Source organism: Salmo trutta, chromosome 15 (genome assembly GCF_901001165.1).
Source record: "Salmo trutta chromosome 15, fSalTru1.1, whole genome shotgun sequence".
NCBI lineage: Eukaryota > Metazoa > Chordata > Actinopteri > Salmoniformes > Salmonidae > Salmo > Salmo trutta.
Window position 1 is genome coordinate 36618578 of NC_042971.1, and position 19543 is coordinate 36638120.

At 45.6% G+C, this 19543-nt stretch overlaps 1 protein-coding gene across 2 annotated transcripts in view; it reads right to left on the reverse strand.

Annotated features, from left to right (window-relative positions):
* Positions 1-13265: 13265 nt before the first annotated feature.
* The window catches only part of LOC115148909 (nuclear receptor-interacting protein 1-like), a 62950-nt gene continuing 56672 nt past the window's right edge, over positions 13266-19543 (reverse strand). For both annotated transcript variants that reach the window (XM_029691212.1, XM_029691213.1), the window contains one exon: positions 13266-19543. This exon is cut by the window's right edge and continues 933 nt beyond it. In XM_029691212.1, the coding sequence (XP_029547072.1) occupies positions 16125-19543 (3419 nt within the window). In that variant the 3' untranslated portion in view covers positions 13266-16124.

Below are 19543 nucleotides of genomic sequence, written 5' to 3' on the forward strand. Positions count from 1 at the left end.
AAGAGACAATCTCCCACAAACACTAAACCAAACACATACCCATATATAGGACTCTCAATCAGAGGCAACGAGAAAGCACCTGCCTCCAATTGAGAGTCCAACCCCCCATTAACCTAAACATAGAAATACAACCAACTAGACTAAACATAGAAATACATAAACATAGAACAGTGCCCAAAAACCCCGGAATACATAAATCAAATACCCTTCTACAAAAACACCACCCCGAACCACATAAAACAAATACCCTCTGCCACGTCCTAACCAAACTACAATAACAAATAACCCTTATACTGGTCAGGACGTGACATCTGGGGAGCAGAGAAAGTCAAAAGGTCAAAAGGCTATCAGGTGTGATTAAAAGAAAGAACTGAAATCATGCTGCCAGTTGTTATATTTATGGAGGCCCTTTGAAGAATGGAATTGTGAAGCGGAGGGGGGCCCGGCTCACAGCTGCGGGGCAACACTTGATCCTGGGCTGCCAAGAGACAGAGGGCGGTCAGGCTGAGAGGAGGTTCAGAGGTTATGACCTTTGGGGGTTAAGGCTCCAGACTTCACAAGAGGTACATCTTCAAAAGCTAAGGCCCCATTGGGGAAACAGGTTAGGGCAGGAAAATAAACAAATGTGACCTATTTCTCTTAGAACAGGATTTTCCTCCCCCGGTTACTTGTTGATATTTTTTATTTGATTTTATGTTGGTTCTCTGCAAGTTTTACTTTCAAATTTCTTCCATTCATTGAAGTATTAAACCCATCTAATTTCAAAGAGCTAATCTATTGTATCAAATAAAAAAAGCTTTAAGGCTTCTTAGTATGTTTACTCTTTTTTTACTCTTTTACATCTAATTGTGAAGTTCTCATCAGGACGAGGAGCGCCTGACACACCTCTTTCAAAGGAGGTCACATTACCCATAAAATGTTAATTGCACTCCTCCATAGGGAGGTGTTGTGTGTGTTTACAGTACATAACATGGCAGGTCAAACCATGTGCTCAAAGATCAAATACTAGTATAAGCAGGGATGACTGAACATCTGTGGGGGATGCATTAGAACAATCACCATGACAACTAAAGACAAGTGTTGGCAGTGCATGGCCCCCATGTGAGTAAACAAACAGAAAATAAAAACAACAGTTTCAATGACGATCATCCCAATAAAATAGTATTTAAAAAAAATAACTTTTGTGAACTTTTGTACATTTGAATTACCCTTATTAGTGGAAAGATGTGCAGATCCTTGACAAACTTTAGAATTTCAAGTGAACAATGCTAAGCAATGCCGGATGCCATGTGAAAAATCGTATTATTGTGATTATTTTCACGCTTCTGATTGACTCTGATTGTGACGTCAAAGAGTGAAAAAGCTCACAGCTTGAGAATTTTCACTGGTCAATTAACTGCTTGCGCTTCTGCTTCAATTCTGTTTCTAGGTTATCTGTGTTTCTTAGGTGGATAACGTCAGTGCCTGATTGAAATTGACACTTCAAACGTGAATAAATAAGTAATGATCCCTTTTAAAATATATTATTGATTGTTTTGCGCTTCTATCGGGGAGCAAAACAACTGGATGGAATGGCGAGAGTTACTGTAGCTGTTTATGCCTCAGCATAGTCATTTAGCAACAAGCCTGTTAGCAAGTTGTGAACACTGACTCTGTAGATGGCTGAGCATATGGCTGCGGATCTCTTTCCTCTCACTTCCCTCAGCCACATCTCCACTATCAGTTACTTTGATTTTACATTGTTCAAATATGTTATATTGATCAGGGGCGTCATGCATCACAAAAATCAGAGGGGGCACAAATTATGTGAAGATGGTTCGGAGGGGCCCCGTCGGGTAGTTGGAGAATAAAGCATTTTTCAAACACCTGAAACAGTTTTTTTCCTGCTATCTAGAGCCATAATAATTATGCTTCATTCTACGACAAAAATATGTTTCTTGTTCTACATATCTAAGCATACGTATTGAGCTGTTTTTATCCTCCTGACTGGTGATAATTTGTTTTAGAGAATCTAGCTAACCTTCTCTGCATCTATGCTGAAATCAGGGTAAAATATTGAAAGGAATGTGAATCTTATTCAGTACATTTAGCAATTGCTTGCTTTTCTAAAGTCAACCAAACATTAGACAAGCTAACTACTCTAACTTGATTGATAGCCTGAAATGGCTTCTTTGTAGCTAATTATGAGGTTGGGAGACTGGAAACCTATCTAGGCTAGCTAAAGCCAAGTTCATAAAATTGCTAGGTGGCTACAGAGAAACAACAACCAATTTATATATATATATATATATATATATATTAACATGACTAATCTGAGGGGGCATGTTCCCCTGTGCCGCCTATTGGCATGATGCCTCTGATTTTGATAACCAAATGTATTGAGCTAGCAAGATGCCATTCTGTGCATCACATGACTAGCTAGCTATATGACCACAACTAGCCCCAATGTTCCTTATGCAGTTTAGTTTAGTTTATTAGGATTAGGATCCCCATTAGCTACTGGAAATGCAGCAGCTACTCTTCCTGGGGTCCACATAGAACGTAATAATATATATAAAAAGTATTATTGTTATATGCAGTACAGTTAAATTAGATCTTTAAAAAGAGAAGAGATGCTTTTTTCTGTTTTTTAAAGCTAAATTAGCTTTTTTCCCCAAGTAAACTCTAGTGGTTGATGACATGGCTCTGTACATAACTGAGTGACACATTAAATATTTTTCTGGTTTGGGTACAGTGAAGAAACCCATAATGGCATGTCTGGTGGGGTACGTACGTGGGGTACGTAAGTCGGAAGTTTACATACACCTTAGCCAAATACATTTCAACTCAGTTTTTCACAATTCCTGACATTTAATCCGAGTAAACATTCCCTGTTTTAGGTCAGTTAGGATCACCACTTTATTTTAAGAATGTGAAATGTCAGAATAATAGTAAAGGGAATTATTTATTTCAGCTTTGTCACGTCCTGACCAGCAGAGGGAGTATTGTATTAGTATTTTGGTCAGGACGTGGCAGAAGGGTTTGTGTTGTATGGTTTTTCTAGTATGTCTGTTTCTTTGTTGGTCTGTTAGGAGTGTGTTTTTCACCTGGGGTTTGTGGGTTGTTTATTTTGCACTGCTAGTATTTGTTATAGCCTGCAAAACGGTTCCTGGTGGTCGTTGGTTCTTGTTTTTTTTTGTGGTGTTCACATTTTAATAAATATAATGATGAGCACGCAACCCGCTGCGTATTGGTCCACTTTTTCCGACAGTGATTTCTCCATATCTTCAGACGAAGAGGATCGTGACAGAACAACCCACCAAACAAAGACCAAGCAGCGGAGAAAGGAGCAGGTGGATTATAAGGACTATCGAGAGAAATGGACATGGGAACAGATGCTGGACGGGGCTGGACCTTGGCATCAGCCAAGGCAGAGCGGCCAAGGTATGAAGCCATATACGCGCCAATAAAGCACGAGAGGCAACCCCAATACATTTTTTTTGGGGGGGCACACGGGTAGTTTGGCTGGGCCAAGGGTGAGCCCTAAGCCAGCTACCCGTGCTTATAGGAAGAAACGTATGGAGTGGATGGCGCCTAAGTTTGAAGAAGTGCGCACGATCTTGCCCATACGCTCGCACAGTCCGGTGCAAGCTATTCCAGCCCATCGCAGATGCCGTGCTAGAGTGGGCATCCAGCCTGGTAGGAGAATGCCTGCGCAGCGCGTCTGGTCGCCGGTACGCCTCCTAGGACCAGGCTACCCTGCGCCCGCTCTATGCTTAGGTAACCATCAAGCCCCTGCACAGCCCAGTTCGCCCTGTACTAGCACCCCGCTCGTACAGGGCTGCTAGTTCCATCCAGCCAGGACGGGTTGTACAGGAGGTGCGATCTAGGCCACCTGTGCGCCTCCATGGCCCAGTCTTTCCAGTTCCCGCCTCTCGTGCTAACCCAGAAGTGAGTACCTCCAGTCTGGCACGACCAGTACCAGCACCACGGATCAAGCTTCCCATGAGTCAGCCTAGTCCTAGTCAGCCTGTTTCCGCTCCTCACACTAGTCCTGGGGTGTGTGTATCCAGCCTGGTACCTCGTCTACCAGCCACAAGCATCAGGTGTCAGGTGCGTCAGCCCAGCCTAGAGTGTCCGGCAACAGTGCCTCGTCCAGAGTGTCCGGCAACAGTGCCTCGTCCAGAGTGTCCGGCAACAGTGCCTCGTCCAGAACAGTGCCTCGTCCAGAGTGTCCGGCAACAGTGCCTCGTCCAGAGTGTCCGGCAACAGTGCCTCGTCCAGAGTGTCCGGCAACAGTGCCTCGTCCAGAGTGTCCGGCAACAGTGCCTCATCCAGAGTGTCCGGCAACAGTGCGTCGTCCAGAGTGTCCTGCAACAGTGCCTCGTCCAGAGTGTCCGGAACCAGGGGAGTAGACCCACTGTCCGGAACCAGGGGAGACGGCCCACTGTCCGGAACCAGGTGAGTCTGCCCACTGTCCGGAACCGGGTGAGTCTGCCTGCGACCCGGAACCGGTTGAGTCTGCCTGCAACCCGGAACCGGTTGAGTCTGCCTGCGACCCGGAACCGGTTGAGTCTGCCTGCGACCCGGAACCAGTTGAGATTGAAATTAACTATGAACCGGGTGAGTCTGCCTGCGACCCGGAACCGGGTGAGATTGAAATTAACTATGAACTGTGTGAGTCTGCCTACAGCGTTGAACCAAATGAGTGCCTACAACCCAGAACTGAGGGAGTCTGCCTACGGTCCAGAACCAAGAGACTATGTCGTCAGTCGGGAGGACAGGAGGCCAGAACCAGAGCCTCCTTCAGTGTAGGTGGGTTGGGGAGGTGGGGTGTAGCACAAGTGCCGTGGTTGATGGCAGCCACTCTCTCTTGCCTCCCTTTTTGTTTAGGGGGTATTTGTTTTGTTGTTGTTGTGGTTTTGGGGGATTTTTGTGTGTTCTTTTAAGGTGCATCCGGGGTTTGCACCTTTAGGGGGGGTACTTGTCACGTCCTGACCAGCAGAGGGAGTATTGTATTAGTATTTTGGTCAGGACGTGGCAGCAGGGTTTGTGTTGTATGGTTTTTCTAGTATGTCTGTTTCTTTGTTGGTCTGTGTGGCTCCCGATCAAGAACAGCTGGTTATCGTTGTTCCTGATTGGGAGTCATATATTAGGAGTGTGTTTTTCACCTGGGGTTTGTGGGTTGTTGATTTTGCACTGCTAGTATTTGTTATAGCCTGCAAAACGGTTCCTGTCGGTCGTTGGTTCTTGTTTTTTTTGTGGTGTTCACATTTTAATAAATATAATGATGAGCACGCAACCCGCTGCGTATTGGTCCACTTTTTCCGACAGCGATTTCTCCATATCTTCAGACGAAGAGGATCGTGACAAGCTTTTATTTCTTTCATCACATTCCTAGTGGGTCAGAAGTTTACATACACTCAATTACTATTTGGTAGCATTGCCTTTAAATTGTTTAACTTGGGTCAAACGTTTCGGGTAGCCTTCCACAAGCTTCCCACAATAAGTTGGATGAATTTTGGCCCATTCCTCCTGACAGAGCTGGTGTCAGGTTTGTAGGCCTCCTTGCTCGCACATGCTTTTTCAGTTCTGCCCACAAATTTTCTATAGGATTGAGGTCAGGGCTTTGTGATGGCCACTCCAATACCTTGACTTTGTTGTCCTTAAGCCATTTGAAAGTATGCTTGGGGTCATTGTCCATTTGGAAGACCCATTTGCGACCAAGATTTAACTTCCTGACTGATGTCTTGAGATGTTGCTTCAATATATCCACGTAATTTTCCTCCCTCATGATGCCATCTATTTTGTGAAGTGCACCAGTCCCTCCTGCAGCAAAGCACCCTGACAACATGATGCTGCAACCCCGTGTTTCAGGGTTGTGATGGTGTTCTTCCGCTTGCAAGCCTCCCCCTTTTTCCTCCAAACATATCGATGGTCATTATGGCCAAACAGTTCTATTTTTGTTTCATCAGACCAGAGGACATTTCTCCAAAAAGTACGATCTTTGTCCCCATGTGCAGTTGCAAACCATAGTCTGGCTTTTATGGTGGTTTTGGAGCAGTGGCTTCTTCCTTGCTGAGCGGCCTTTCAGGTTATGTCGATATAGGACTAGTTTTACTGTGGATATAGATACTTTTGTACCTGTTTCCTCCAGCATCTTCACAAGGTCCTTTGCTGTTGTTCTGGGATTGATTTGCACTTTTCATACCAAAGTACCTTCATCTCTAGGAGACAGAATGCCTCTCCTTCCTGAGCGGTATGGCGGCTGCGTGGTCCTATGGTGTTTAAACTTGTGTGCTATTGTTTGTACAGGTGAATGTGGTACCTTCAGGCATTGGAAATTGCTCCCAAGGATGAACCAGACTTGTGGATGTCTTGGCTGATTTCTTTTGATTATCCCATGATGTCAAATCAAATGTTATTGTTCACTTACACATGGTTAGCAGATGTTAATGCGAGTGTAGCGAAATGCTTGTGCTTCTAGTTCTGACCATGCAGTAATATCTAACAAGTAATTTAACAATTTCACAACAACTACCTATTACACACAAGTGTAAAGGAATGAATAAGAATATGTGCATATAAATATATGGATGAGCGATGGCCGAACGGCATAGGCAAGATGCAGTAGATGGTATAGAGTACAGTGTATACATATGAGATGAGTAATGTAGGTTATGTAAACATTATATAAAAGTGCCATTGTTAAAAGTGACTAGTGATACATTTATTACATTGAATTTTTAATTACTAAAGTGGTTAGAGATTTGAGCCAGTATGTTGGCAGCAGCCACTCAATGTTAGTGATGGCTGTTTAACAGTCTGATGGCCTTGAGATAGAAGCTGTTTTTCAGTCTCTCGGTCCCAGCTTTGATGCACCTGTACTGACCTCGCCTTCTGGATGATAGCGGGGTGAACAGGCAGTGGCTCGGGTGGTTGTTGTTCTTGATGCACTTCTTCTTACCAGCGCGATGCGTGAAGAAACTTCTTACCAGCGCGATACGTTATCAGAGCTGTACCAACTCTGATAACGTATCCCGGGTGAGCAATGTTTCTGTGAAAAAGAGAATTTTACAATCTCTGATGTCTCTCTGGAAGGCAACCCTTGCTCAGATTTCATCTACCTTGTTGTCAAGAGACTGGACATTGGCGAGTAGTATCTTCGGGAGCGGTGGGCGATGTGCCCGTCTACGGAGCCTGACCAGAAGACTGCTCCATCTGCCCCTTCTGCGGCGCCGTTGTTTTGGGTCGCCTGCTGGGATCCGATCCATTGTCCTGGGTGGTGGACCAAACAGAGGATCCACTTCGGGAAAGTCGTATTCCAGGTCATAATATTGGTAAGTTGACGTTGCTCTTATATCCAATAGTTCCTCCCGGCTGAATGTAATAAGACTTAAAATGTAATAGTGTAAGAAATAATACATAAAAAAACAAAATACTGCATAGTTTCCTAAGAACGCGAAGCGAGGCGGCCATCTCTGTCGGCACCGGAAGTAGAGCAAAGAGGCACTGAGTTTGAAGGTAGGCCTTGAAATACATCCACAGGTACACCTCCAACTGACTCAAATTATGTCAATTAACCTTTCAGAAGCTTCTAAAGCCATGACATCATTTTCTGGAATTTTCCAAGATGTTTAAGGTCACAGTCAACTTACTGTATGTAAACTTCTGACCCACTGGAATTGTGATACAGTGAATTATAAGTGAAATAATCTGTCTGTAAACAATTGTTGGAAAAATTACTTGTGTCATGCACAAAGTAGATGTCCTAACCGACTTGCGAAAACTATAGTTTGCTGACAAGAAATGTGTGGAGTGGTTGAAAAACTAGTTTTAATGACTCTAACCTAAGTGTATGTAAACTTCCGACTTCAACTGTATGTCTGTTTGAAGTCTATGCAAATAGATTTTACAAGTTGTTAGGAATTTTCAACACACAAATGTTTGGGACCCCAAAAGCTTGGTTCCAGTGATGTACTGGGCTATACACATTAACATCTGTTGTGCTTTACGGTCAAATGCTGATCAGTTGCCATACCAGGCGGTGATGCAACCGGTCAGGATGCTCTCGATGGTGCAGCTGTAGAACTTTTTGAGGATCTGGGGACCCATTCCAAATCTTATCAGTCTCCTGAGGGGGAAAAGGTGTTGTCGTGCCCTCTTCACAACTGTCTTGGTGTGTTTGGACCATGATAGTTCATTGGTGATGTGGACACCAAGGAACTTAAAACTCTCGACCCGCTCCACTACAGCCCCATTGATGTTAATGGGGGCCTGTTCAGCCTGCCTTTCCTTTAGTCCATGATCAGCTCCTTTGTTTTGCTCATATTGAGGGAGATGTTGTTGTCCTGGCACCACACTGCCAGGTCTCTGACCTCCTCCCTTTAGGCTGTGTCATCGTTGTCGGTAATCAGGCCTACCACCGTTGTCGTCAGCAAACTTAATGGTTGTGTTGTAGTTGAGTTTGGCCACGCAGTCGTGGGTGAACAGGGAGTACAGGAAGGGACTAAGCACGCACCCTTGAGGGGCCCCAGTGTTGAGGATCAGTGTGGCAGACTACTCTTACCACCTTGGGGACGGCGTGTCAGGAAGTCCAGGATCTAGTTGCAGAGGGAGGTGTTTAGTACCAGGGTCCCAGGGTCCTTAGCTTAGTGATGAGTTTGTGGGCACTATGTTGTTGAACGCTGAGCTGTAGTCAATGAATAGCATTCTCACATAGGTGTTCCTTTTGTCCAGGTGGGAAAGGGCAGTGTGGAGTGCAATTGAAATTGCGTCATCTGTGGATCTGTTGGGGCGGTATGCGAATTGGAGTGGGTCTAGGGTATCTGGGATGATGCTCTTGATGTGAGCCATGACCAGCCTTTCAAAGCACTTCATGGCTACCGACGTGAGTGTTACGGGGCAGTAATCATTTGGGCAGGTTACCTTCGCTCCCTTGAGCACAGGGACTATGGTGGTCTGCTTGAAACATGTAAGTAATACAGAATCGGTCATGGAGAAGTTGAAAATGTCAGTGAAGACACTTGCCAGTTGGTCCGTGCATGCTTTGCGTACACGTCCTGGTAATCCGTCTGGCCCCGCAGGTTTGTGAATGTTGGCCTCTTTAATGGTCTTGCTCACATCGGCTACAGTCGTCCAGAACAGCTTGTGTTCTCATGAATGCTTCAGTGTTGCTTGCCTTGAAGCGAGCATAAAAGGCATTTAGCTCATCTGGTAGGCTCGTGTCACTGGGCAGCTCACAGCTGGGTGTTTCTTTGTAGTCTGTAATAGTTTTCAAGCCCTGCCACATCCGACGAGCGTCAGAGCTGGTGTAGTAGGATTCAATCTCTGTCCTGTATTGATGCTTTGCCTGTTCATCTGAGGGCGTAGCGGGATTTCTTATAAGTGGCCGGATTAGTGCCAGCATCGGTTTGTGGTGGTAAATAAATGGCTACGAATAATGTAGATGAGAACTTTCTTGGTAGATAGTGTGGTCTACAGCTCATCATAAGGTACTCTATCTCAGGTGAGCAATACCTCGAGACTTCTTTAATATTAGACATCGTGCACCAGCTGTTATTGACAAATAGACACACACCCCCTCCCCTCGTCTTACCAGACGTAGCTTCTCTGTCCTGCCGATGCATGGAGAATCCCGCCAGCTCTATTATCCACGTCGTCATTCAGCCATGACTCGGTGAAACATAAGATCTTACAGCTTTTAATGTCCCATTGGTAGGATAGTCTTGATCGTATATCATCCATTTTGTTTTCCAATGATTGCACGTTGGCCAATAGAACAGATGGTAGTGGAGGTTTACTCACTCGCCTACGAATTCTCAGAAGGCCGACCTCCGCCCCCTTTTCTCTGTCTTTTCTTCACGCAAATGACAGGGATTTGCGCCCATTCTCGAGAAAGCAGTATATCCTTCGTGTCGGACTCATTGTTTTTGTTCATCTTTGTACAGTTCGAGGTGAGTAATCGCTGTTCTGATGTTACAGAAGTTATTTTCGGTCATAAGAGACGGTAGCAGCAACATTATATACAAAATAAGTAAAAAAAATAAGTTACAAACAATGTTATAAAACTAACAAAATAGCACAGTTGGTTAGGAGTCTGTAAAACAGCAACCATCCCCTCCTGCCATCCCCTCCAGTGCCATTCTTGCCTAGGTTATGTTTAGGGTTACGTTTAGAATAAGGGTTAAGGTTTGTGTTAGGGCTAGGGCTAGGGTAAGGGTTAAGTTTAGGGTTAGAATAAAGGTTAAGGTTAGTGTTAGAACTAGGGTTAGTAGATAGTTGAAATGTTACTGATCTACAGATGGTCTTTCCAAATAAAGTGTTACCCAAGAAATCTCAACCAGCTGACAGTTTATTATGCTAGCTAGCTAGCTACATTGCCTTCAGAAAGTACAGTATTCACACCCCTTGACACCATTCCACATTTTGTTGTTTTACAGCCTGAATTTAACATTGATTAAATTTAGATTTTTTTTGTCACTGGCCTACACACAATACCCCATAATGTCAATGTGGAATTATGTTTTTCCAAATTAATAAAAAATTAAAAGCTGAAATGTCTTGAATCAATAAGTATTCAACCCCTTTGTTATGGCAGGACTAAATAAGTTCAGGAGTAAAAAATGTGCTTAACAAGTCATATAATAAATTGCATGGACTCACTCTGTGTGCAATAATAGTGTTTAACATGATTTTTGAACAACTACCTCATCTCTGTACCTCACACATACAATTAGGTCCCTCAGTCGAGCAGTGAATTTCAAACACAGATTCAACCACAAAGACCAGGGAGGTTTTTCAATGTCTCTCAAAGAAGGGTACCTATTGGTAGATGGGTAAAAATAAAAAAGCAGACATTGACTATCCCTTTGAGCATGGTGAAGTTATTAATTAAACTTTGGATGGTGTATGAATACACACCCTCGCTACTTCTATTTATCCCTTATTTTACCAGGTAAGTTGACTGAGAACACATTCTCATTTAAAGCAACGACCTGGGGAATAGTTACAGGGGATGAAGGAACCAATTGGAAGCGGGCCATGATGGTATGAGGGCAAGACTGGGAATTTTGACACGACACCAGGGTTAGCACCCCTACTCTTACAATAAGTGCCATGGGATCTTTAGTGACCACAGAGAGTCAGGAATCCCGTTTAATGTCCCATCCGAAAGACAGCACCCACACAGTGCAATGTCCCCAATCACTGCCCTGGGATATTATTTTTTAGACCAGAGGAAAGAGTGCCTCCTACTGGCCATCCAACACCACTTCCAGCAGCATCTGGTCTCCCATCCAGGGACCAACCAGGACCAACCCTGCTTACAGTAGCTTCCAAGGCAAGCAAGCAGTGGGATGCTGGGTGGTATGCTGCTACAGGCATCCTTCCTAACTCAGTTGCTGGAGATGAAGGAAACCGCTCAGGGATTTCACCATAAGGCCAATGGTGACTTTAAAACAGTCACAGAGTTTAATGGGTGTGATGGGAGAAAACTGAGGATGGCTCAACAACACTGTAGTTACTCCACAATATTAACCAAATTGACAGAGCAAAAAAAAGGAAACCTGTACAGAATACAAATATTCCAAAACATGCATCCTGTTTGCAACAAGGCACAACATCTTTTGGCAAAGCAGTTCACTTTTTGCCATGAATACCGTGTTAAGTTTTTGGGGCAAATCCAATGCTACACATTCCTAAGTTACATTACTGAGTTCAAGCATAGTGGTGGCTACATCATGTTATGGGTATGCTTGTAATTGTTAAGGACTGGGGAGTTTTTCAGAATAAAAAATAAACGTTTTCCTCTAGGATTTAAGCACAGGTAAAATCCTATAGTAAAACCTGGTTCAGTCTTCTTTCCACCAGACACTGGGAGATGAGTTGAATGTTTCTCAGTGGCTGAGTTACAGTTTTGACTTAAATCTGCCTGAAAATCTTTGTCAAGACCTGAAAATGGTTGTCTAGCAATGATCAACAACCAATTTGACAGAGCTTGAAGAATTTTGAAAACAATCATGGGCAACTGTTGCACAATCCAGGTGTGGAAAGCTCTTAGAGACTTACCCAGAAAAACTCACAGCTAATCACTGGCAAAGGTGTTTCTACATATTATTGAATCAGGGGTGTGTAAATTACATATTTCTGTATTTCATTTACAATACATTTGCAAAAATTTCTAAATACATGTTTTCACTTTGTCATTATGGGGTAGGATTTTTTTAATACATTCTGAATTCAAGCTGTAACACAACAAAATGTGGAAGGCACTGTAATTCAAGGGTGAGGTGAGAGATCTGCACGAACGCAGCCATCTACACAACTAGCCAACCAACTGGCGGCTAATTCAGCAATCACTATGCTAATGCATAAACAGCTAACTCTTGCCTTTCACCACAGTTGCTAAAGTTACCCGACACTCGCTAGCTAGCCAGCCATGACAAAAGCGCAAAAGAGTCGATAATATATTTGAAAGTGATAATACTTATTTATTCATGTTTACAGTATCAATTTCAATCAGGCACTGACGTTATCCACCTAAGAAACACAGATAACCCGGAAGCAGAATTGAAGCAAAAGCGCGAGCAATTGACCCTTGATAATTTTTATGATGTGAGGATATTTACGGCATGTGTTATAAGCTTGAAGAAGTTCACCGTCAATCACAATCATCAATTGTGATCTATTTCACGCTGTGAGCTTTTTTAAATGACACCGGGAACTTGTTTTTGAGGCCTCTGACAAGCCTATGAGAAAAGACAAGTTCTCTTGACATCAAAAGGCCTTGTTTGACTCCATTTTATCATTGGTGACCTGCTGTGCTGCGTTCACATCCTGCTGGCCCCATGCTGAGGTCAGGAAATCAAACGGGGAAGCACAGACAAACAGCCGATTGTCAAGTTTTACACCTTGACCTCAATTTAAACTTGTGACTTGCCTCCTTTATGCTCACCGCTGTTATGGCAGTGGGAGGAAATGGAGGGGTTATTGGCAGTTCAGGGCTTGATAAGGATCTTGGGAGGGAGAAGTTCACCCAGGGGAAAGGTTACTGAGAGTTTAGAGTGTGCAGCCAGTCATGGGGAGGATTAAATAAAGGGGAAGCTAGTCAGGCTAGGGCTGCTGAGAAAACCAAGCAGGATTTCAAAAGTGCACTGTCTGCAGACGGACAAAAACCTGACTGTTCACCTAGTGGACTTCAACATTCAGGACCCAGGGACAAAGAACGTTTGGGGTGAACTTCCTTTACCTTAAAAAAAATCTCTCTCCTCTTTCTCTTCCTTCTCTTTCACTAAGGGCTGTTTTCTGTCCCTGAGCAGAGCTGCTGCTTCATGAAATGTCTGAAAACAGGATTTCAGGTTTTATGGCGAGAATATAATGTGATCTATTTTAGTCTGAGGAAGAAATGTGATGTGGATTCAGCTTCAAAGAGTATACCATGATGCATGCATCTAGGGCACATCTGCTGACCTCCACTCCTGTCCTCACTCTTTTCAATGCCTTTCCTGCCTTTGTGAAGATCTGGCAAAGAACTCAGAATCAAAGTTCTCTGAACTCAGAAAATAGATCACGTCCACATTACTCAGAATGGACTATGAATGAGGAAACTGAACAGCAACTGACTCGCACTGACACTGACCTTATGTGCGTGGGAATATAGAGCAATTTAAAACAAATAAATAAGAAACATTCAATGTGTGAGGAATAAACCATTAAATAAATAATATGAAATACAGTAGTAACATAATGACATATTATATTTAGGGAAGGTGAAACAGGAGCATAACTCAGTCAAGCATTTTAGTACTTTATTTTGGAGATATCAGTGCAAATGAACACCAAAAAAAATTCAAACATAAAAAATGAAATAATGTTTCAGGGTGTCACATGGAAAAACGAAACACTTCTTTTTGCTACAAATGCATGTTTCAGATGCACGATGCACAATGATGATTGTACTTCATTCATCCGCTAAAACCCTCAAGCTCCGTCCATCCGAGCTCTGTCGTCAACCAGTCACAGAAAATAAAATCACAAAAATATTCAATGCACGTTTATTTTCACACGTTTTCTCCACTTGCTCAGCAGTCTGTGGTTATTTAGGGACTGTTCATGTTCTAAATGACCCTCTCTCTGTGATAAAAATACCTATTTTAAGACTTGACATTTTGCCCCATCACCAGTAGGGATACACAGGTAGTTCCCATGCGTCTGCATGCAACAGGCAGCAGTGAGGAGAGTCAGACAGTATTACACAACACGGCGCAAGATAGATTATCATTTACCACATAGAGACACATGCAAAGAACAAACCAACCAAAAAACGGGCATAGTATCCTCTGCCATTTGTATGTATGTACATTAATAGGCATTGAATTCATATTTACATTTTTCAGGGCATTAAAAACTAGGGTCATATATTTTTCTTCAACAATACAAAATAGTTATCTTTCATAATGAAAGTACTATTTACACAAATATGTTTAACCATTGTGAAAATGTTTTAATAATAGAAGAAACATCTACTTCATATGTACTTCATATGTATATGTATAAAAAAATATCACATGTAAGACTAAATGCATGACAGCAGTGTGTGAAACTGAAACCAGAAACAGTACAATCAAAATAAGGAGCTAGACATCAGATAAGCCCTCAAAAGACACCAAAAATGTCTCAATGATTCTTGGGTGGCAGGTTCACGTCATATCCTGCTGCTTTCAAATGTACCTGCGGTTTTCTCTTTATTTCCATGCAAATATTTAGACATTTTAATATGAGCTAAGAAACCGCAAAAAAAGTAAATGGTGTCCATAAAGCACGAGAATCAATAAACACAAAATAAACTTCACAAACTGTCAAATTCTCAACGGATAACAACACTGACAGTTTTTCATTACATGCCATAAACATATTATTTTTAAGGTCACCAAGAGCTAAACTTTGACAGTGCAAACTCAGGGGTACAGTATCAAATGAGACTGTATTATTTATTTCAGAATATTAATTTATATTTCAAAACCAAAATTAAGTATGTGTGAGAGAGCTGTATTCATTTTGAATTCATTTGGAATGTAACAGTTATGCAGATACTGCAGTCTTTTAACTGTTGCTCCGAACCTGTATACAACTACTAACACCATCCACACACTCATTGTATGACCCACAGGTAGGCTCGGCAAGGTTTTAAAATAACCTCTACTACTACTATTTAGTAATAGCTCTATTACCAGTTGTATTACCATCTATTAAGACAATGTTACCTTGCATTTGCACTGTCAAAACGAAGCCCCAACAAGTTCATTTCAGATCAAAGCAAAATGCAATGCGTTGTGACCACATGAGCCCAGTCTATCAGTTGACAGCCGACTCACTGATGATCAAAAAATTAAATCACACTTGAGGAGAAGTTACAGTAGCAACCAATACAGAGCATTCAAACAGAATGGAGCTCTAGGTACCTTTAGTAGATTTGATTAACATTGTTCACAAGGTTTTCCTTTAAAAATGTCTCTTAACATGTACATTTTAATGTACTGCTGTGCTTGCCCCGGTATGACTTTATTTAGAATCTGATCTAAAAGTGATGTTCTCTGTTAATCTAAAAAATAAATAAATATGCAGTGAACTGAGCGCTAACATTTTTGGAGTCATCAATAATAAATGTAGCTGGAAATGTTCTTCATCAATGTTTTACGAGTAGCAACAAAGAGGACACAGAATAGTGATATGTGTGCAATACAGGCACAAATCATAGGAGTAAAATGAATGGTGCCTTCTTTCAATCATTTGAGAACGTGAAATACATACTGTATGGAAATCACCAGTGGGCAATGTTAAAATTCGACGATTATTTTGGTGCACATAATTTGACATTCTGTTGAAGTAGAGCTATATCGTACCACCCATCCAGTAACCTGAGCCATCTAGAATTATGATACAATAATGAAACAAATGCCTTGAAATCATTTTCTCTGTTCTTCTCTTTCAAAATCCTCACTCCTGCATTACTTGCTGTTACTTCTTCTCATTAAACTACAAATTAATTTGGCAAGTCAGTAAAAAAAGAAAAAAAAAACATTGCGATCTTTTCCCCCTTGTGTCATTTTTATGTTTTAGTTCATAAAAGTCATTAGTTCATAAAACTACCATTTATCAGATGAGTCGCTCAGCCTATAGTTCTTGTGACTGTGCTTGTCGTTGTTGTAGGGAGGGGACAGGGAGGAGTGCTGGGTGGAGGTGGTGGTGGAGCTCAGTCTGTGGTTGTAGGCATCATTGCTGTTAGTACCCGGCTCCTCCTTCACCCTCACCCCCCCTGGCACTAACCCCTGGGTCCCCTCTGCCTGGTCCCTCCCCTCCCTCCTCAGCTGAGCGCTGCCTTTCTGCAGCATGTAGTATAGGATGGGGTTGGAGCGGGTCAGCCGGGGGGAGTCTGGGCTCGAATCAGAGCCCTCCTCCTCCCGGTCCCGACCTGCCCACCGCCCTGGGCTCTCCGGCTCCCGTTTCACTGGAGTGGGGTCCCTTTTGGGCGAGTCCTGGTGGGGTGGGAGGGCTGTGTGGCGCCCCCAGGGGGAGCGTTGGCTGCTGTCCCCCATTGGGGGGGTTGGCTGCGGTCTGAGGTGGCTGGGGGACCCTGAACTGAGGGAGTTATGGGGGTTGGGGTGGTGCCAGGGCAGGGTAGGCAGGTTGAGGAGGTTGTGGTGATTGTAGCCCGGCTGATTGAGGTTAAGGACGCTCCCATTGGCTTTACCGTTGGCCTGCAGGACAGAGGGGCTGGGCCCGCCCCGGGGATGCTGGGACAGCTCCTTCAGACAGTTGTCAGACAAGAGCAGCTGTTTGAGCACATTGAAGCCCCGGCTCTCCCTAGGGAGGAGAGCTTCACTGCTGGGGCTCTTGGCTGGGGTCTCTTCCACTTTAGGGCCCCTCAGGGCTCTGTGGTAGTCAGGCTCCTCCTGTATTTGCTTATGGACCAGGCTGTGAACCAGGCTGCTGTGGCTGTAGCTGCCTCCACTGTCCACCACTGCCCGCTGAGGGCTGCCATTGTTCAGGCTCTCAGCCAGCTCCGAGCAGAGCCGTCTCTTTTTAGGGCTGGGCCCCTGGTGGTGGTAGTCTCCCTGCTCCTCCTTTACATGGACAGGGCTGGGCCGGCGATCTGTTTGTAGTTGTGCAGCGCTGGTATAGTAGGTAGCGCTCTGCTGTTTTAAGAGCTGGCTCAGGAGACCATATTTAGCAATGACTTCAGTGGGCCGGGGCTCTGTTTTTAGGTCCTGCTGGGGTTCAGAGAATGGGTTATGCCTGTAGTTATACCCTGCTCCTCCTCCCCGTCTCTTTTGGCTCGTCACATCCTCACACACAGCAGAGGACAACAGGTCCAGGCCCTCCTCCCCCGGTTCAGTTTTGACCTTGACGTCTGCTGCCGTGGGCCCGTTGGAGTTGTCACAGATGACAGAAGTGCCAGGGGGCTTCTCATAGCAGCCCCCTGCCGCCGTCTCCACACTGCCCCTCCCACCAGACCTGTCTCTGTGGGTGGCTGAGGCCACGGAGGAGGTAGAGGAGGAACCTGCTCCCAGCAGGAGCTGCAGCACCGTGCGACGCTCTAGAAGATTCTCGATCTGGGATGCGGGGGGCGACACTTCCCCCCAACGGCTGAACGACGGTGTGCCGCTGCCTGAGGGCCCGTCTGAGAGGGGGGTACATGTTGTGGTCCTCTGGATGGGGGCGTTGAGCCTCTCCAGCAGGGCCAGAGGCCTGCCACCACCCACCTCCAGATCCTGGCTGGGTACTTTGCTGGGAGCCATGGGTGGGGAGGGTGAGGCGGTGCCGCATTGGGCCAGGTTCTGTAACAGTTTGCTGGCGCTGAACGCCGGCTCAGTTGCAGCTTTCTCAACAGGGAAGGGTTTAGACTTACATAGATCCAGAGGGCTAGACTGGACATAGGGAGAGGGGTAGGAGAACGGGGACGGGGTGCTGCTGGGGTCTCGGCTGAGAGAGTACATGGGAAGGCCTGGGCCTGGTCTGTCCAGAGGGCTCTGTATCCTGACTTCCTCCCATGGGGCCAGTGATTTAAGTGGGACCCGTGACAGACTGGACAGAGTTGCGTCATGCTGCAAATCTGGATTAACCACAATTTTGTTTACCTTGTCGTTATTCCTGCGCTCCAGAAGGAGCTGCATGAGAGTGACCTTGGGCTGGGATTTAAGGTCTGGGCTCATTTCAAGCTCCTTCTTAACCTGGGTGACCTTTGGCCCGGAGGGATCCGGCTTCCACTTGTTTAGAAGGGACTCAGTAAGTTTGTCTAAGGATGAGGACGAGGAGGAACAGAAAGTGGTGGAGGAAGAGAAGAGAACGGTAGAGGAGGAAGAGAAAGCGGTAGTGGAAGAGGAAAAGACAGTTGGGGCAGAGGAAAAAACAGCAGAAGAAGAGTTGGAGGAGAAAGCAGTAGAAGAGGAGGAGTAAGAAGCAGACGTGGAGGAGGAGGTGGCTTTAGGCCTGGTCTCTGGAGCTCTGGTGCTGGCCCTGCTCCTCATAGAGAGGTCAATAGGAGAGCAGCTGGAGAAGGAGATCTCTGCATCGCTGCAGCTCTCCTCTCTCTTGGCCAGGCTTTTCTCCTGGACAGAGCACTCACTGTCAGAGGTGACCGAGGAGCCGAGGCTGGCAGGCAGGACCCCGCAGTCGTCCTCCAGGTGCCCGTTCTTAGTCAGCTGCTTCTGGTTGTTGTGGTTGTTGAGGAGCAGCAGGAGCAGGCTGCTGCAGGTCTGGGGGGGCCTGGTGGAGCGCGAATCAAATCCCCGTTTCTCCCTAGTGGGGGTTTGGGGTTGGGTCTGGGTGTTGGGGGTGAGGGGCAGAGGGGGGGGGGTTGGGTGTGGTGAGCTGTGGACTGGCAGCAGAGAAGAGGGGCTCCGCTGGCTGGAGCTGGAGTTTAGTGCCAGTCGGGGGAGTGTTGTTGTCGTTGTCCCCTTTTGGGTGGTTAAGGAGCTTAGCACGTCTAGGGTGGTGGTGGTGGCGCTAGTGGGCGGAGCATCTCCTGTGCTGAGCGGTCTCTTGTCCTGGGTCTGCTGCGTTGCCATGGCGGCCAGCCTCTCGCTGGCCGAGTGACCAGAGAGCTGGGCCTTGAGGGCGTGCTCCCGGGAATACTGCTGCAGGTGGGCCTCACTGGACAGCAGAAGGGCCAGCTGACTGCAGGCCACACTGGGCTTGGGAGAGGGGGCAGGGCTGGAGCGGATCTTCACCAGGTTGGCCACAGCCTTCAGCCGTTCAGCACAGGACACAGCATCAGTGGCAGCAGCAGCAGCAGTGGGGGCGGAGGGAGGCGTGCTGCTCTGCACCGAGCGGGGGGACTCACAGGGCCTTTCCTGGCTGTGGCCGTGGCTGTGGCCTCGCCGGCTGTAAGGCGTGCTGCTGTGGTTCTGCAGCTTGGTCTTCCTCATCAGGCCCTTGAGGCGGCTGGAGGCCATTCCGTAGCAGGGGAGCTGCTCCTTGTCTGCAGGAGGGGGATCGGTGGGCGGGGAGTGCTCACTGGGGGGTTTGGTGGACTGCTGCGACATGGCCACACTCTGCAGTCTGG